At 36.4% G+C, this 19,121-nt stretch overlaps 1 protein-coding gene across 1 annotated transcript in view; it reads right to left on the minus strand.

The window, feature by feature from the left end:
• LRP1B (LDL receptor related protein 1B) overlaps window positions 1-19,121 on the minus strand; it is a 1,945,542-nt gene that overhangs the window by 132,299 nt on the left and 1,794,122 nt on the right. Inside the window, exons 67-70 of the mRNA XM_077153691.1 lie at window positions 18,523-18,639; window positions 7,863-7,969; window positions 2,217-2,346; window positions 311-417 (exon numbers count right to left, since the gene is read on the minus strand). Of these exons, the coding sequence (XP_077009806.1) occupies window positions 311-417; window positions 2,217-2,346; window positions 7,863-7,969; window positions 18,523-18,639 (461 nt within the window). The remainder of the gene's footprint in view (window positions 1-310; window positions 418-2,216; window positions 2,347-7,862; window positions 7,970-18,522; window positions 18,640-19,121) is intronic.

Here is a 19,121-nt window from a genome sequence, read left to right on the forward strand (position 1 = left end):
CATTAATGATTATGATACAGTTACAGGCAAAACAAATATGCAGTTGACAATAATGGGGATTTATTGCACTGTGAACTTTCTCTTATTTTCACTTTATGAAGATAATCTCTACAAATGACAATTGGGTTTAGTGTATGCATAGTATGAGGACTCAGGTACTTACTAACATGACTATGATCAAGGCATCTGCCCTAATGTTTTGGACAGTGCGACGAATCAAGATTTTGTCTCTTTTTCTACTTTCATTACATATGTTTTCCCAAACTTACTTCATGTGATTCGAAGATTTTAATTGAATGATAACTCTTACCTCATCTGAACCATCAGCACAATCATATTCGCCATTGCATTTCAAAGATGCTGAAATGCATCCCCCACTGGCACAGATATATTCACTTGATGAGCAAGTAGGAGAAGCTAAATACAATTATAAATGGGAGATTTAGATACAGTGAAAAGAACGACTAGCTTTTTAGATAAATATATATATGCACATAGAGATATGTATTCATAGATGGCAATGATAATGGTCTGTATTATTTAAACCATTTTTAATATATGGCATTAAACATGAAATCAAAATGTGCATCACAACATTATCGCCTTGTATTAAATATATATCAATGATATTATTGCCTTGACATAAGGGTTCAACTGACTAGATTAAAGAAGAAGAAAACATAATTGCATATCCTCCATCCCTTTGATTTTTTTTGTCCTTTTGATATTGAAACATTAAACACATATTTCACACATGTAAATTATTTTAAAAGACAAAGGCCTCCTATTTTAAAAAAAATGTAATAGGATTTAGTGATCCTTGGGAACATTAATTTGTATATTCATTGCATAATACTTAACTGGAAATCTTGACATAGTCTCATGAATCCAGTGATATGTATCTGGCTGTGTTGACATAGTGTTTGCATGGGTTTCAAGGAGTTTTATGTTTGGGACTTTAAACACAGGTATATGAATAATGAATAATAACAATTATTGTTAATAATAATAATAAATTAGGTGCTTTTTTCATATACTGGTTTTACTCTTTAATTTTACTTTGATTTTGGCTCAAGACATATATAGAAATAATACACATATACATCTCTCATTTGGTCTCACTTTGAAACTACAGCCTGCTTCAGAAGCTTAATTTCCATGATTGAAAACCTGTAGAACTTGAAGCATTCTTTTATGGTATGGAATTTAAAAAAAATAACTGGATAAATATGTTAATATGCAATCTAGGAAGGATGACAGCTCCCTTTGTCTATGGATTTGAGAATTCTTGTTTAGTATTTAAACTTCTGAGGTTCCTGGCCTTACATTAGACCATCAGGTAGTCAAACGCACTTACATAATGACTTTGTGGTTTGGATTGCTTAGTCCAGGGATTCTAAAGAGCTATTCATTATTTTAATTCCTTTCAGTTGGCAGTGATTATCTAAGTATCTGTATTAATAAAGAGTCTGAGACTATGTCTGGATTCATAATGACAAAACGATGTGATCAATTAGCAATATGGGCCTTGGGAATGGAAGAGGGACATGGTAATTTGTGTGCCTTATATTTGCTACCTCTGGTCTAGTCGCTCTGCTTTCCTGGTTATACATAAATTATAATATGATTTCCTCCCATAATATTTCTATAATTTTATTAAAATATCTGAGCATTAAAATTAAGTGTTTTAATGAGCACTTTTATAGAGCCACTTAAAGAATAAAAATATAAATTGGGTGGGTTTTTGGTATACTGGTTTTACTCTCTAATTTTACTTTGATTTTGATCCAAGATGTGAACAGAAATAATACACATGAATTTTTCTCATTTGGTATCACCTTGAAACTCCTACATTCTGTTTCATAAGCTTAATTTCCATGACTGAAAACCTTACTTTCAGTGTATTTATGGTCCCAACATATCTCATTTTCCTATCTTGGGCAAACCATCCCAAATGGTGATGAAAAATAGAGAAACCAGAAGATTAAAGTTTGGGGGATTCTGTTTATAATCCCTTACATAAATAACAACTTTATTTTCCAAAATATTTTTAAAATATATGAAAGATTCACCAATTAATCTACAGAGATCTTGAAATTATTTTTAATGGTAAGTATGTGCATGCATAGTCCACTGTTGTTTGCATATCAATGCTTAAATTTAAATCCCATCAAATTAAAATATCAGCTAAATTAAATGTCATCTCATCATTTTACCTGGCTCACAGTTTTTCTCATCATCCCCATATTTACAGTCTTCATGGCCATCACATTTCCATTTTGCTGATATACATTGACCATTGGAACACTGGAACTGATCCTTAGAGCAACTAGTTTCACAATTTCTCTGTCAAATATAACACAGGAGTAATTACAATTAAATCTTTGAAAAGATGTCTGCAAACCCAAAAGACAACTAGGAACCTAATGTGTAGAAACCGTGCATGTAGAACCTGGATGTGTAGAAATCATGTCTGCTATATACAAGTACAGAGGGTCCTATTTTAAGCCCATGCACATAAAACACAGTTTCCCACTTTCATTGTCTCTACTGCCATACTAAAACATAGACACGAAATAAGAACGTAAATCTCAGGCTTAGTCATTCCCATGTGATTGCTCCAAATTGATCCTGCTTCAATAGACAATTATAGGGTAGTGGAATTTTAATCATTATAGCTTAAGGTGAAATTTTTAGGGAAATAGAAGGGCTCAGAAATTCAAAAGAAGTGCTTATAGTTCAGCAGAAGGGATAAAACTTGAAGCAATGACCCCTAAGACAAATCTCATTTATATTAGCAAAAGTCCCCAACTGTTCTGTCTCATCCCTTCTCCCCATCTCTCTTCCTTTGGTCCTGCCCTCTTACAGTTTAACTTCTGGCATAATCCCCATTCTCCTCTCTTATGGAGTTTGTTTGCAAAGAACTGTGAAATGAACTGTCACTCTTGTCATTTCTGCTAGTCCACATATAGATTTATCTGGAAGTAAAACAAGGGGCAAATTTACATTTCAATTTTTGACATGAGATAAGTGAAAGGGATCCACTAGAAATTCACCTTCTCTGGTTTTGAATACTCTGGTTGAAATGCAATGCTCCCCTCAAGTAGATGCATATTTTCTGCATTCCATTTCTTCAGGCAGAGCTTTCTGTTGTTAACTAAATTCTATTCTTGCCAAAATGTACCTGTCTACTCCTTACATAAAAGTTGCAATGCTCTCACAGCTGGTAGAATTCCCAGTGAGTAAAGCATGTTCAGTTAATGCTCCCTGCTCATTCCCAGCTTAATTCCATGTAAAGTGGGAAAGTTTCCTTTCTAAGTTATAATTTTCTCTAATACTTGTGGAATTTTTATTAGAATGGCTGCAATACAATTTTTTATTTTCTTCTGCCACCATCCCTATCTTTCCTTCATTCCTTTCTCTCTTCTTCCTGGTTTTACCCAGGTTTTGAGGGTTTACCATTTAAAAGGAGCTTTTTTGGATAATAAGAATACAAGGAACACTAAGCTTTATTCCCTGCACTTGATAAATTCATAGACTAGGAGGGACAACTGGTACCTAGACCCACAATTATAATAAAATATATTAATTGCCAAAATAAACAGATAGGATTTTAACATGCAGGCTTTTAAAGAAGGCTTCAAAGAGGAGGTTATAGCAGAAATGGAACTCCCTAATGTAAAGCTTTTCATGAGGAGGGATCATTTGAATTTTAGTGTGTATGAAGGATAACCAATGTAATGGTGGATGGTGGGAAGGTGGTTGGAGAAATAGTCCATGCAGTGATCAGGAGAAAAAAATTTTCATAGACTCATCACCACTGTACTCCCCATGATCTGTACAGTGATTGACACATCATGAGCATCCAGTAATCACTGAATTTGTGAATGAATATATGAAGTAGCAAATACGGAAAATGAGGAACATAAATTAAAATCCCATGCAAATAATCTCTACTGAGATATGTCCATTCATCAAGTGTTTAAAACTATGCTAGGATCACACTCAATGAGTGTTTATAGGCTTGATTGGTTAGCTAAGCAATTAGGCTCATTTAGGTAAAACAGCTCAGTAACCAATAGGCGTATCTATGGTGTTTTGACAGCTCAGAAGGTTGTATTTCTAGATAATTTTCCTATCATCAAAAGATTTCTATTTGTAATAAATTTCAGTATGATTGATTCTGTGTGTGTGTGTGTGTGTATATATATTGTACATTTCCAAACACACATAAAATAGAAGGAATAATATGATAGAATTTTTGTGGACATCACACATTTTAATAATTACCAGTAATTTACTATCCTTGGTTAATCCATCCTCTCCCCTTGCCCCACTTATTTATATTCTGGAATATTTTAAAATAATAATGATAACATTATTGGAAAATTTTAAAGGCACAAAATTAATAATTTCTTAGTTTTATGTTATTTCTAACCCATATTCAAAATATGTTCATACTTTTAACAATCTAAAATAACATGGTAAATAAGGATCTACACATTGCATTTGGTTGATATGTCTTCTAAGTTTCTTTTAATGTGTTTCTATTTCCTATTCTTCCAGTTTTATTTTGATGTCATTTATTAAAGAAACCAGGTCATTTTTTCTATAGTGTCCCACATTCTGAATTTGGATGACTGTATTCTAAGAATGTTCACACTTTAGCAACCTCCAAAGGGACTCATGAGCTTTTTTTTTTTCATGGTTTTTAATATATTTAATGTGTTCCAATCCATTGTAGAATGGATTTTCCTTCTGATTCTCAAATGGTTCTTCATTTAGCTATGATCTTAATAGTCTTGTTTTCTGCCTTAAGTTGTTAGGGCTTCATCTTGCCTATTCTTTTTTTTTTTTCAAACCTAGAAACACGTATTTCCAAGGAATCATGTTTCCTTTAATTGGCAAATTGTGTTAGAGGGCACAATGTGAATGCTAGAGATATACAGTACTACCTGATTGTCATTGGTTTTAGAACTTTAAGGTGGCAGAGTTAGAAATATATATATTTTTACACAGAAAAAAATTAGTCAAGATCCCATACTGATAATTTAAAGTTTAATATTACAAAAATGTTGTTTACTTTCTTTTTTTATAGTTGCATCTCTTTTCTTTTACTCTGATAATTTTGGTTAGTAATGATGTTAACATAATTAAGCATTCAACTATCCTACCTTCAATATATATGTGTTTCAAATTAGCAATACCAATAGTGTTATTAACAAGCCTATGTGCAATTGAAGACTTATTTTTGATCTTACAATATGGTATACATAATGCAAAGCCAAACTGTTACATTTTATAGTAATTTCAAATAATTCTTCTCTGTTTATAATGCTAATCTGATACACAGTTAGGTTGAATCAAATTTGTGTTGTTGTTTCCTAAATTAATTTACTCTTTGGTTGTATATTAACAAACAAATTATACCATTAGTTCAGATCTGTACAGAAATTTATCTTCATAATTCTCCCAATGTATTTGCTTCTAACATGGGAGTAGCCTGTCAATGTATCTTTGCTTTCTTGCCATTTGCCTCCATCTTTCTTTTTGTTTGCTTATTTGCTTCCTTTTTTTAAAATTTTTTTCGCACATGTAACCTCAGTCACATTAAACCTTGTGTAAATGTTAGCCGTTGCGTTATATTAAGAGATACCAAGCTGTTTAATTGGATTACTTAAGTACATTATTATGAAACTGCTTGGACATATGGTGATATATTCAGTCATTAAAGAAGTATGTGCATCAATTTATAGCATGAGAAAAGTGGTGTTATAAAGAAATCTACTTTCATATGAATGAAAATGGAAAAAGAAGTGTTCGATTCTGTATATGTACCTTACATATCGGGTGAGTAATTTGTAAGATGAAATCATAAGCCTTAAGGAATGCATCAATCTCTCGATGACTTACAGATTACATAGGTCTGGGGGAGTATACAAAAACAAACTGAAACCAGAAAACTTTTTCATATATGGGCTTACATAAAAATATGTTTTCCTGCCTTGAAAATAAGTGGATGGCCAATATAACAGTAGTTCACTTCCCTGTCATTTTTACAAATTCTGTTTAATTTTTGTTTTGTGAATAGCCCCATCAGTAGAAATCATATTTTCACCCTCTTATCTTAAGAGAGATGTACATCCTACAGCTTGAGGTTTTTCTGGCCTCCAGGTGAGAAGTTACAAGCACTTGTCCCTAAAATCTAGTTAAAGTATTTGTTTATGAAATCAAAATCACATTTCATTTAGATGACTAGTCCAAGATGGTGAGAGAATGTAGAATTTTCAAACCCTAAAATGAGGGTCCAAGGGTAGAGGGAGAGCTAGTTTACGTGTGGTCTATGAATACTAGAGGCCTGCAGTATCTCCTAAAGAGACAGGGAATCAAATGGGCATAGCTTATGCATACCTAGGTGTGATGGTCAGGTTCAAGGGTGAACTTAGCCAGGTGGTGGTGCCCTTTGTCTGATCAGGCAAATGCTGGCCTGTCTGTTGCTGTGAGGACATTTCATGGACTTAAACCATGACCATATTGGCTGCATCCACAATTGATTGCATTTGCAATCAGCTAAGGAGAATGACTTCTGCAATGAATGATGCTTAATCTGATCACAAGAAGGCTTTTAAGGAGGATTCAGAACAGACGATCACTCTTTCTGCTTCAGCCAGCCAGCCTCTCCTGAGAGCTCACTGAGGACCTTCACTGGAGTTGCCAGCTTGCTGCCTGCCTTACAGAACCTTGGACTCTTACACTCTTGTGGTTAAGTGAGAAACTTTTATAAATTGTATATGTATAGATATCCCCTGCTGATTCGGTTTCTTCAGAGAACCCTAGCTAAGACACTAGGAAAGTTGGACCCAAAACATAGAAACTTCCAGAGCACCAGGAACAATGCAATCTGACCAAGTCTATAGTCAGTGAGAGGACCATTATGATGGCTGTGTATTTCTGTGAGCCAACCAAAGCAGCAGAACTCAGAGGAGCCATCATCTCACAGATGGAATTGGTGGCCACAGAGAACAGGAGATCACTTCCTCCTTTGCCTCCCATTAGACTTGATTGCAACAACCTTATGTTCCTGGTATTATTCAAAGGAAACAGAGAAAACCAGGCAAAGTCACTATTACTAGACTTCTGTATGACATGGGAAAGTAGAAGCTTGAGGTCAATTAAGATTTGATTGAGAAAAAAGATAACCATGTATCCTTTATTATTTCCAGAGCCTCATGGAATAATTCATATCGGAAACACACAGATGCATATGTATGAATAACTGATTGTATGATGCCCTCTAAATGCAGCACAATCCAAGTTTATAGAATTATCCAGAGAAATTCTAAACTTTTCACTTAAGCTGAGTGTACATGGACCTTATTAGAAACGATTGTGATTCATCATCTAAGCAAAGCTTGACCTGCGGTTTTGTGAAAATTGATGACCCACATTGAAGTATATAAGACTATATCAATTGAAGAAAAAGACTAGGGAAAAGAAACTGTTCAAAATTCATAAAAATATTAGTCCTGACTATAAATACTGCTGAAAATTTATGAACAAATCCACAGATGGCAAGGGCATCAGCTATAGGGAATAAGGTTACCAAACATCTTATTCCCAACCCAGCCATTCACCACTTGAGGTAAAACAGACTATAAAATTAACTGTCAATAGTAGCACAAGAGTTATTCCCCATGCTGGGTGTGTGCAGCTCAGCTCATGGATATAATATTTATCTCAGTGTGCCAGGTACAAAGTGCATTTCAGAGCTGTCCCAGTCACACTCATTGGAATGAGTTAGAATGATTGCAAATGTGGTTCTAAAGAACTGCTCTTTTTTGTTTGATTTTAAGGGTGCCTACCTCATCGGAGCCATCTGCACAGTCAAAATCTCCATCACACCAAAACCTTGAGGAAACACAGTCCCCATTGGCACAGAGAAAATCTTTCAATGTACAGGTCTGTGGTTCTGGGGATGGAAAAATAGCACAGTTATTCTAGTATGTGCATGTACATTCTAAAATTCATATGACAAACAACACAAAGTGGCATTAAGGTAAAAAAATGGTAAGCCAAGCAGAACCAATAAATTGTTTAGGAAAACTGTTCATGAAATACCTACAGTACATAATATAATGATATTTCTTCATTTTTAAAGTCAAGAATAGAAAATGGCATTGCAGAAACAAGTTGAAAAAAAAGACCAGAGATAAATAGCCTACTGTTTAATAAAAATATAGCAACAAAGTAAAATAAAAAACATAAGAATCTGCATATTGTTGCAGTATAATAGGGTCTTTTCTGGTTGTTGAAATTCTAATTCATTTTATGTTTTTACTTTAAGTAGACTCTCTGTGACTCTAATTTCACAAAAGGTACCCAAAGGGCTAGTTACTAACTGGATAGCCAATCTAGGAGCACATGACCCTTTCATTTTTTGCTTTTTATTATGCATTCCAATGACTTTCTAATTCTTCAGGTTTTTTTCCATGGAAAATTCCAGAGTTCATAGAACAAGAAGGGCAAACAGGTAGATTGGACATGTCTGGCTGGATAAAACAGCAGAAGGAGGCTGTTTCCCCTAACCATATCCAATATTTATACTTACAGCTGCCTTGCACATACAATAATACTCATATCCAGGTGAAGGAGGAATAGGTAGGAGAAATGACATTTAAGGAACATCTGTAGGAAGCCTAATTTTCTACATAACAATTGTGACTAATTCATCCTGCAATTTAGATGTTGAGCTACACAATCACTCGGTTTCTAGATGTAGGGAAACATCTTGTATGTTTCATATCATGAAGTCTCCTAAATTTCTGTATAAAATCCCCTTTGAAAACATTAGAAAAGCTATAGAGAGTGTCATTTGTACCAGAGAGCATTTGTTCTGCTCTGGGCTGTACTTTCTTTTAAAATGTAACCTTCAGGCTATGAATATGGCAGGATACCATTCAATAGAATCGTAAAAAGCCACCAAGTGAATGATACTACTCTCATCTCTGCACACCTTTGTTTAGTGAGTACAGTCATAGCAGTTTCACATTTTGTTTCCACACTTTATGCTTTGATGCTAATATTACTGACTATACTGAAAATAATAATTGCCAGTTACTGATTGCTTATTTGGCGTTAGGCACTATTTGAGGTTGATGATAAGTATGTGAATGAACTCATCAATTAATTAATCTCCATAACAACAATATAAGGTGCTATTATTGGACCCTTTTACAGATAAAGACATTGAAGCACAGAGAGGATAAGGAACTTACTTCCAATCACCCAGCAGGTGGAAGAGTTAGCTTTGAACTGAAACTTAGACAACCTGATACCAGGGCCTTTACTTTTAAGTAATAGGTTATAGCCTTGCCTCCCATACCACTGAAGAAGTAATGATTAGTCACATACTACAGAGATTCACATTTAAAGTCTAAGAAGTCAAATTACTTGTTCAAGGCACATGGATAGCAGTGTCTATTTTACTCAATAATAATAAAAGAGAACCCATTTTCTCTCAACCTCATTCCATATTGAAGCCATTTCATCCTCCTTCTGCTAACAGACACATGCAGTTTTGTTTTTAGGTAAAGGAAACAGCAGAGTGATATGCTCAACTTATTTAACAATGAGAAATAACCATCAAAAATATTTTCATTAAGGGAGAGAGTTCAAAGCATATTTTACTTAGATGTTAGAAAACATCAGTAGGGACATTTCATTTGGGGGGTTGAGGGGGCAATTTCAACAAGATTAATTCTTTCTTTAATATTCTAATTTACATTTATTTTATGTGCACCGCATGCTAAAAAGCTATGGTTTCACAGGCATTGACACACTTTGATACATGGAGGGCTTGGAGTCCTGCTATAAGTTTATAAAAAGCTGTAGAATTAGTAGTTGATGTCATTTGCCCATTAATTTCCCAGTACAGTTGTCCATTAGAGACTTTGTGAATTATTGCTTCTCAAGATGGTGATAGAATGGCTGAGTGATTTGGAGGTAAAGCTCTTTTTCAGTATAAATGGGAATTCAGCATTTTACTACCATACTCTTTTGAAATGCCAACAAATCTACCTCTGAATGATAATCATGAATTATTTATCCATACACAAATGCTATCAAGAAATGCTGTCACTATCCTGTTGTCAACCCTTCATCTACATACCTCAACATCTTTTGTTACCAGATAACTCAAAGAGAAACTCTCTGTAGAGGAAAATGCAATTTAGTCATGAGAGAAGGGCTTAAGGGAATGTTTTCTCTCCTCTTACCTTTGATCTTTAATCTTTTAAGGATAAAAACAGGCCACTTTTTAGACCTTGGCACAAGAGTTAGTATTTTTCTTGTGAAAAGGAACAAAAAAACATGTTATACCTGGAAGCTCCAAATACGATTTAAATGTGACGTTTCCAGTATTTCTAAAATGTTGCTCCTACACTAACTTCCTCTTATATTGATTATGTCCCTGAACCTATAATAGACAGGGAACCAGACACCTTAACAATTAGCCAGGTTTCCCCAAATCTCTTTAAGACATGCTGGATTGCCAAGCACAAAACTTTTGCAGAACATGTGTTCCATGTTTTGGAACACTGATCTGGATTCTACAAAAAGAATAAAAAATAGGGGCTTCATATAGACTGGTATCCTTTGACAGTGATAGAGGCAAAAACATACGGCCACAGCAATACAAAGAGTTGGGAGGCCATCTTGCACAAAATTGAAGGAACAGGGTGAACAGGTGGTTCACTGTAGAAAGCTTGCCTTCCATGTGGGAGACCCGGGTTTCAATTCCCAGACCATGCACCAAAAAAAAAAAAGAGTTAAAACTGAAGAAACTGAAGGTCAGAAAATAAAAATGACATTTCAAAACCATAAAGTTAGAGGCATGGAGGAAAGAACTTCCAGGTCCCAATTGTTTCACTAAGTCTATTATAAACTTTTGGTGATAAATTCAAAAGTTATATGAATGTGGGTGTAAGGATCTGAGGAGAATTTCTAGAATATAATTAGTATAATTGCCATTTTATACAAATAGTTTTCTGATATAAATTCAGTGTGAAATTATTGGAAATTCAAATAAGGCAAAAGCAGCTTGTCTCTCTGTATAAACCTTAACCAATTTGGTCAAATTATTTGGTATTTTTAAATATATTGGTTTATCAGTCGGTTCTTAATAGTACAATGAATAAAGTAATTTATTTTATATATCAACTACTTAGAAGGCATATATGCCATATATTATAATCTTCCTTTGATATAGTACAGATTTGAGATTTCCCAAATATTTCCAAACTTTTGATCCAGTTTACAAAATAACTCCAATGACAACAAAGTATTCTTAAGTGCAGAAATCATTACTGAAGCAACGTGTTCCTGCTGAACTCTTAAGAGAATTGATCAGTAGATGATGATGAAATATCAACAAAATTCCATGTACATGTAAAAAAGTGAAAGCGTATTAAACTTAAAACATAGCTAGGTTACAGTCAATTGCACCACTACTCTTCAAACTCTTCCCATAACTAATCTTGTAGCATTGCCAACACAAAAAAATTCATTAAATCAGATTCACAAACAAAGAATTTCTAAAACTGATTTTAAAAAATCTGTTACTGTTGCTTTATAACTTGTAAGACTGATTTACTATCACTGATGTTTTGCTACTTAATAATAGCTAGCAATAACTGAAATGTGAACTAAAATGCATCCTATTGACTAATTATATTTAAAATATGTGACACTAATACGTCATTGCACTAAGATATATGATATATATTACCCTGGAATAACGTCAATAGAGAGTAAGAGATTGGAAATATGTTGATTCCGTATTTGGTGCATGGTCCGGGAATCGAACCTAGGTCTCCCACATGGAGGGCAAGCTTTCTACTACCGTCGTTGTCAGCTTCGTGTGTCAACTTGGCCAAGTGGTGGTACCTGTTTGTCTGGTTGGGCAAGTGCTGGCCTGTCTGTTGCAATGAGGACATTTCATAGAATTAAATCATAAGCATGTCAGCTGCATCCACAGCTGATTCCATTTTTAATCAGCCAAGGGGAGTGTCTTCTGCAATGACTGATGCTTAATCTAAGCACTCAAAGCCTTTTAAGGAGGATTCAGAAGAGACAGGCTCTCTTCTTGCTTTGGCCGGCGAGTCTCTCCTGTGGAGTTCGTCCAGACCCTCCATGGCAATTGTCAGCTTCACAGCCTGCCCTGAGGATTTCGGACTCTGCATTCCCACGTTTATGTTGAGACACTTTTTTAAATTTAATATTTGTGAGTGTTTCTTGTTGATTCTGTTTCTCTAAAGAACCCTAACTAATACAACTTGATACCGAGAATGGTGTGGTTCTTAAGAAACGGAATCTTAAAAATGGGTTTTTATGAATGGTTTTCTACTCTGACTAGACTCAAAGGCAATAAGGACTCTGATTCCCATAATCAGAATGACACTCCCAATCCATGGAGTGAGTTGGCAAAAGAGGTAGTCAAAATATAACCATTCGATTCTCCAAACTCTTCACTTGTACAAAGCCCGGTTCTGGGGGATAATGTTTTTGACACCTTTACGGAGTTGTGAAAATAAGAGGTATAGAGATGTTGGCTGGTTGTTGTTAGATACACTGGATACATTAAGGAGTGAAAGGGATGGGCTTAAGGCTTCAAATGAGAAGCTTAAGTGCTGTCTGACAGATGTAGATGTTTCTGTGAGTGTCCTGAAGGAAAATCTTATTTCCTATAGCCATAGACTTGAGATCTTTGAAGATCAGACTCAGAATCTTATTGTTAGAATAGCAACTTTACAATGTAAACTGAAATCTCAATGTTACATGGTGTCTGCCATTAATATGACGGTATTGATTGGCAAGGAGTGGGACCCTGAAAAATGGAATGGTGACATATGGATTGATAATGATGTAAGGGGTGAGGTTGAAACCCTAGGTCATACTAAGTCTTCCCTAGATAACCCTGTGATAGTCTGCCCTGAGGAAGTAGCTGCCCCACCTCCAGCCTGCCTCAAGGAGTTGGCCACTCAGCCTCCTCCTGAAGGGATTAGCCCTAGAGTGATTAATCCTGTTTCACCAGATGAAACTGCAGATGAATGCCCTTCCCGCTTGGAAGATATTTCTAATTCTTTTCATGACTCACCCCCACCACCCCTTATTTCTTCCAGACCTATAACTAGACTAAAGTCCCAACAGGCCTCTAAAGGTGAGGTACAAAGTATCACACATGAAGAGGTACATTATACTCCAAAAGAACTGTGTGCGTTTTCCAATTTATATAGACAGAAATCAGGGGAATATCTGTGGCAATGGATTTTAAGGGTGTGGGATAATGATGGGAGGAATATAAGGCTGGATCAGTTTGAATTTATTGATATGGGCCCACTAAGCAGAGATTGTGCATTCATTGTTATAGCTCGAGGGGTTAGAAAAGGTATTAACAATTTGTTTGGATGGTTGGTTGAAACAGGGATCAAAAGGTAGTGTTCTAGTTTGCCAGCTGCCAGAATGCAACACACTAGAAACAGATTGGCTTTTAATAAAAGGGGATTTATTTTGTTAGTTCTTCAGAAGAAAGGCAGCTAACTTTCCACTGAGGTTCTTTCTTATGTGGAAGGCACAGGATGGTCTCTGCTGGTCTTCTCTCCAGGCCCCTGGGTTCCAACAACTTTCCTCGGAGTGACATTTTCTTCATCTCCAAAGGCCTGGCCTGAGCTACTAGTGCTGAGATGAGGAATGCCGAGCTGCTTAGGCTGTGCAACATTGCGCTCTCTCATTTAAGCACCAGCCAATTAAGTCAAACGTCACTCATTGCAGCAGACACGCCTCCTAGCTCCTAGCCGACTGCAGATGTAATTAGCAACAAATGAGGTTCACGTACCATTGGCTTATATCCACAGCAACAAGACTAGGTATGCTCACCTGGCCAAGTTGACGATGGAATCTAACTATCACAGGTGGCCGACATTACCTGAGGCTGAAATGCCAGAATTGCCCTGGTATAATGTAGATGAGGGGATCCAGAGGCCTAGAGAGGTTGGAATGGTAGAGTGGATTTATCATGCAAAGCCTGCTCTGTTGGGTGTCGTCTGACCCACCAAGACATAAAGTTGGGTATGCACAGCAGCACTCTATTGTAAAATGGAAACATTATATATGAGATAGGGCCAGAGCACGTCCTGAAGGCTCAAGTAAGTTACATGAGGAAGTGGCCCAAATGCCCATGGTCTACACTCCTGACACATTACCTCCTCTTTCCCAGACCAGAGCTGTGGCCTCTTCTGGAGTTCCCTCAGTGAATTGACTGAGGAAGAGAAAACTCAGGCATGGTTTACAGATGGTTCAGCATGGCATGCAGGTACCAAGGGGAGACCCTCCTAGTGGGCAGAACTTTGAGCAGTGCACCTGTTTGTTCATTTTGCTTGGAAGGAGAACTGGTCAGAGGTACATTTATATACTGACTCATGGGCTGTTGCTAATGGTTTGGCGGCATGATCAGGGACTTGGAAAGACCATAATTGGAAAATTGGTGACAAAGAGGTCTGGGGAAGAAGTATGTGGATAGACCTTTCTGAGTGGACTAAAAATATGAACATATTTGTGTCTCATGTGAATGCATACCAGAGGGTGACTTCAGTAGAGGAAGGTTTTAATAATCAAGTAGATTAGATGACCCCTTCTATGGATACTAGTCAGCCCTTTTCCCCAGCAACTCTTGTCATTGCCCAATGGGGTATTGAACAAAGCCGTCATGATGGTAGGGATGGAGGTTATGCATGAGCTCAGCAACATGGACTTCCACTCACCAAGGCTGACTTGACTCAGTCAAATGCTGAGTGCCCAATCTGCCAGCAGCAGAGACCCACACTTAGCCCCCAATAGGGCACCATTCCCCAAGGTGATCAGCCAGCTACCTGGTGGCAGGTCGATTACATTGGACCACTCCCTTCATGGAAGGGGCAGTGATTTGTTCTAATTGGAATAAACACATGCTCTGGATATGGGTTTGCTTTCCCTGCACGCAATGCTTCTGCCAAGATTACCATCCACGGACTTATAGAATACCTTATCCATCGTCATAGTACTCCACACAGCATTGCTTTTGATCAAGGAACACATTTCACAGCAAGTGAAGTGTGGGAATGGGCACATGCTCATGGAATTCTCTGGTCTTACCATGTTCCCCATGATCCAGAAGCAGCTGGATTGATAGAACAGTGGAATGGCCTTTTGAAAACTCAATTATAGTGCCAACTAGGTGACAATTCCTTGAACGGCTGTGGCAATGTTCTCCAGGAAGCTGTATATATGCTATGAATCAGAGTCTGCTGTATGGTGCTGTTTCTCCCACAGCCAGGATCCATGGGTTCACGAACCAAGGAGTGGAAATGGGAGTGGTACCATTCACTATTACCCCTATTGATCCACTAAGAAAATTTTTGCTTCCTGTCCCTGTGACCCTGAGCTCTGCTGGTCTACAGGTTTTAGTTCCAAAATGGGGAGTGCTTCCTCCAGGAGAAACAATGATGATTCCATTAAACTGGAATCTAAGACTGCCATCTGGTCACTTTCGGCTACTTATGCACCTGGATCAACAAGCCAAGAAGGGGATTACATTATTGTCTGGGGTGATTGACCATGACTATCAGAGAGAAGTAGGACTGCAACTACACAGTGGAGGTAAAGAAGAGTTTTTTTTCAAATATAGGAAATACCCTAGGGCGTCTTTTACTACTACCATGCCCTGTGATTAAAGTAAATGGAAAACTGCAACAACCCAACCCAGGCAGGACTACTAATGGCTCTGAAACTTCAGGAATGAAGGTTTGGATCACCCCACCAGGCAAAGAACCACGGCCAGCTGAAGTGCTTGCTGAGGGTAAACATGGAATGGGTAGTGGAAGAAGGTAGTGATAAATATGAACTTCAACCATGTGATCAGTTACAGAAACGAGGACTGTAATACTGTTTTGTTCATGCTATACTATGTAAGTTGTAAGATATCAAGTTTAAGAATGAATATTACCCAAGGATTTGTACCCTATTTTGGAGAGATTTAATGTGTTTCCAGTTATATGCAGGACAGTTGAGTATTGTTAGGTGAAAGAAAAAATGTGTGTTTTATTGTTTTTTGTTTAGAAAGTAGGTATGGTTTAAGGTGGTATGTATAGCTGCCAAGTTAACAAGGGGTGGACTGTCATGGTCAGGTTCATGTGTCAACTTGGCCAAGTGGTGGTATCTGTCTGGTTGGGCAAGTGCTGGCCTGTCTGTTACAATGAGGACATTTCATAGAATTAAATCATGATCATGCCAGCTGCATCCACAGCTGATTCCATTGGTAATTAGCCAAGGGGAGTGTCTTCTGCAATGACTGGTGCCTAAATAATACAACCACTGAACCACCTGTGCAACCTGTTCCTTCAGTTTTGTGCATTTTCAAATAGCAACAGTATTTTCCTCTAATGCTGGCTTCTATATGACTAATCTCCCTATAGATGTATTCCTTTCTCATTCATTCACTTCATTTCTGATTATGTAAAACTACTGGCATTTGCAAGGTTCAAACCTTCTCATTTTTTCTGACTTGTTCAAATGGTACCTCAAACACCACTCAATTATCTAGATCCTTTAATCCTTTCTGTTACATATGTTTACATGTTTCCATTAACTTATACATGTCCTATATATGACTTCTACATTTCCATGTCACAACTGTAATATGCTTCATTCTTGTTCAGTGTTATCTCTCCTCTGCAATTTCACTGTAGGCAATGAGCTCATGTTCAATAGGGAATAAAAGAGTGTGGCATATAATTATGTATTTTATACCACAATACTTAATATAGCTGCCACTGCCCTTGCCTTTTGTTAAAGGTTCTGTGGATGCAATGATTCATCACTAAGTTTCCGCTGTGACAAGTGAAAGGCAATGTTCTTTCTTATTGCTTTCTGGCATCAAAGACTGACTTTTAGAAGGAGTCAGTATAAAACTTAAGAAATCCAAGAAGACTCTGGAGTAGTCTATCTCAACCCTTCATTCTTCTCCCTCTTTGCTTATTATAGCAGTGACATAACTTCTCACACAATTTCAATTATCACTTGCAGAAAGGGCTCTCTGAGATGTAAATCTCCAGTTTTGACCTCTCACACTCTCTCTCATTCTCAATATTCTTCAGTCGCAGGGCATTTTTCACTCAAGTATCTCCTTGGTAATTAACATTAAGTATGGTCATCTGAATATTTAATCTCCAATATACAAATAAATTAAACAAAAAGTACATACTATTTTTGTGCCCACTGCCTTAACATCATCAAAGTTTTCTGTTTTAATCACTGGGAAGACCTGAGAACCTACGATATAAAGGTTTTAAATTGATGATTAAAGGAATCTAGAACATCTTAAAGATTCAAAGTGATCTTTGCCTTTCTAAAGTCTATAAAGGCAGGTGGGAGATATCTAAGTGAAGAGGATGTAATAGTGTTTCTTATAGTCAGAGGATTCCATAATCATAATGACCTAGAGGATTCTGATTCTTAGACACTAGTTAAATGAAATTTTGGAAATCACTCCAAATGTGACTTGATATTTGTAAGCCAAATTTCCAAGTGGTTTATTTAGACTTTACCTCTACTAACTGAATGTTTTAATACAATGTAATATCCACATGCAGATTTAATATCTTGCTTCCTGGGAAATGGATGCTCTTAGTCCAGTAAGATGTCTATAAGAGTAGACATTATTGATATTAATCTGTATCAACTCCTTCTTAGAAATAGAATATAAACATTTAATAAACATAATTTGACTATTATCTTGCTTTAAACATGGTTATATCGCTTTCTTTGTTTAAACAGCAGTGAAATAAAAGTGAGGCTAAGAAAGAAATTCAAAATATAATGCCAGAATCTAAAGATGTATCACAATTTTAGATGTTGCCACATTTTTAAAGAAAATATAAATTGCTGGATAATTATTGCTTTTGAATTTATTGCATAAAAATTCAGGAAGCTGATGATGACAAAAGCATCCTTCTATTTTCAGAGAATAGCCTCTGTATGCATATGATGTTCATCATTCCACAGAGAAGAAATGATATTTCACTAAAAATGCTCATGGGTGAATTTAGAATGTAAAAGAATTTGAGACTGAAATGAAATGAATATCATCTGCTAAAGAATGATATGTTTTGTACTGTCTCCACATCATTCAGTTCATTGTATGAAGTTGCATCAAGGATTTCTTTCATTGCATACTGATGGGTTGCATTAAACCTCTTGATACTTTCATACCAATTCTGATAACTGTAAGAAAATAAGTTCCAGGATGAGTATTTCAATAATTCTACCATTTGAAATTCAGGTCAATTTAATCTGAATACCCTTATTCAAATGTGAATATATGTATAAAAATGTGAGCTGCAGGACATATAGGTTCCAATTTATGCCTTAACCGAACTAACAATGTGCCATGAGCTGTCAAGCTCACAATTTTATTTGGCAAGAGTTACTTACTACAGTTTTCTTCATCTGAGTTATCACTGCAGTCATTTTGGCTATCACACCGCCAGTGATCCGGGATGCAGTTGTTGTTTTTGCACTGGAATTCATGAGGTCCACAAGTCTTTTTATCTGTAATGAAAAGTACCAAAATTTGCGAAGTTGACTTCCACAAAGTCAGAGTATCCAGACTACCATGTCTAACTCCATGCGATATGGTATTTCTTCAGACCTTAATTCAGCTATTGAGAAGAGTCGATAGGTTCAATTGAAGGCAGATATTGAAGGAAAAGTACCTTCCTGGCTTGTTTAATGTTGTTACTGATCATGTTTTCAATTGCAAGCTAATGATAAAGAAACTGATTGGCCTACCCAAGTAAAGTCAACATAAATCTGTCAAAAATGATAAAAATATCCTTCCCATTGGTACAATCCCTTTCTAACCTAAACCTTAATTTCCGATTTGAAACAGCAAAAGATGTAGTAACTGATCAAACTCTGAGTTTGTTTTCCTTGTCTTCCTCCCTAGCAAATATTCTATAATCTACCTATGATCAGTTGCACTTCTTAATTCCTGATCATTTTCCCATCATAAATGCATGCATCATAATATT

The sequence above is a fragment of the Tamandua tetradactyla genome, chromosome 3 (genome assembly GCF_023851605.1).
Source record: "Tamandua tetradactyla isolate mTamTet1 chromosome 3, mTamTet1.pri, whole genome shotgun sequence".
Taxonomy (NCBI): domain Eukaryota; kingdom Metazoa; phylum Chordata; class Mammalia; order Pilosa; family Myrmecophagidae; genus Tamandua; species Tamandua tetradactyla.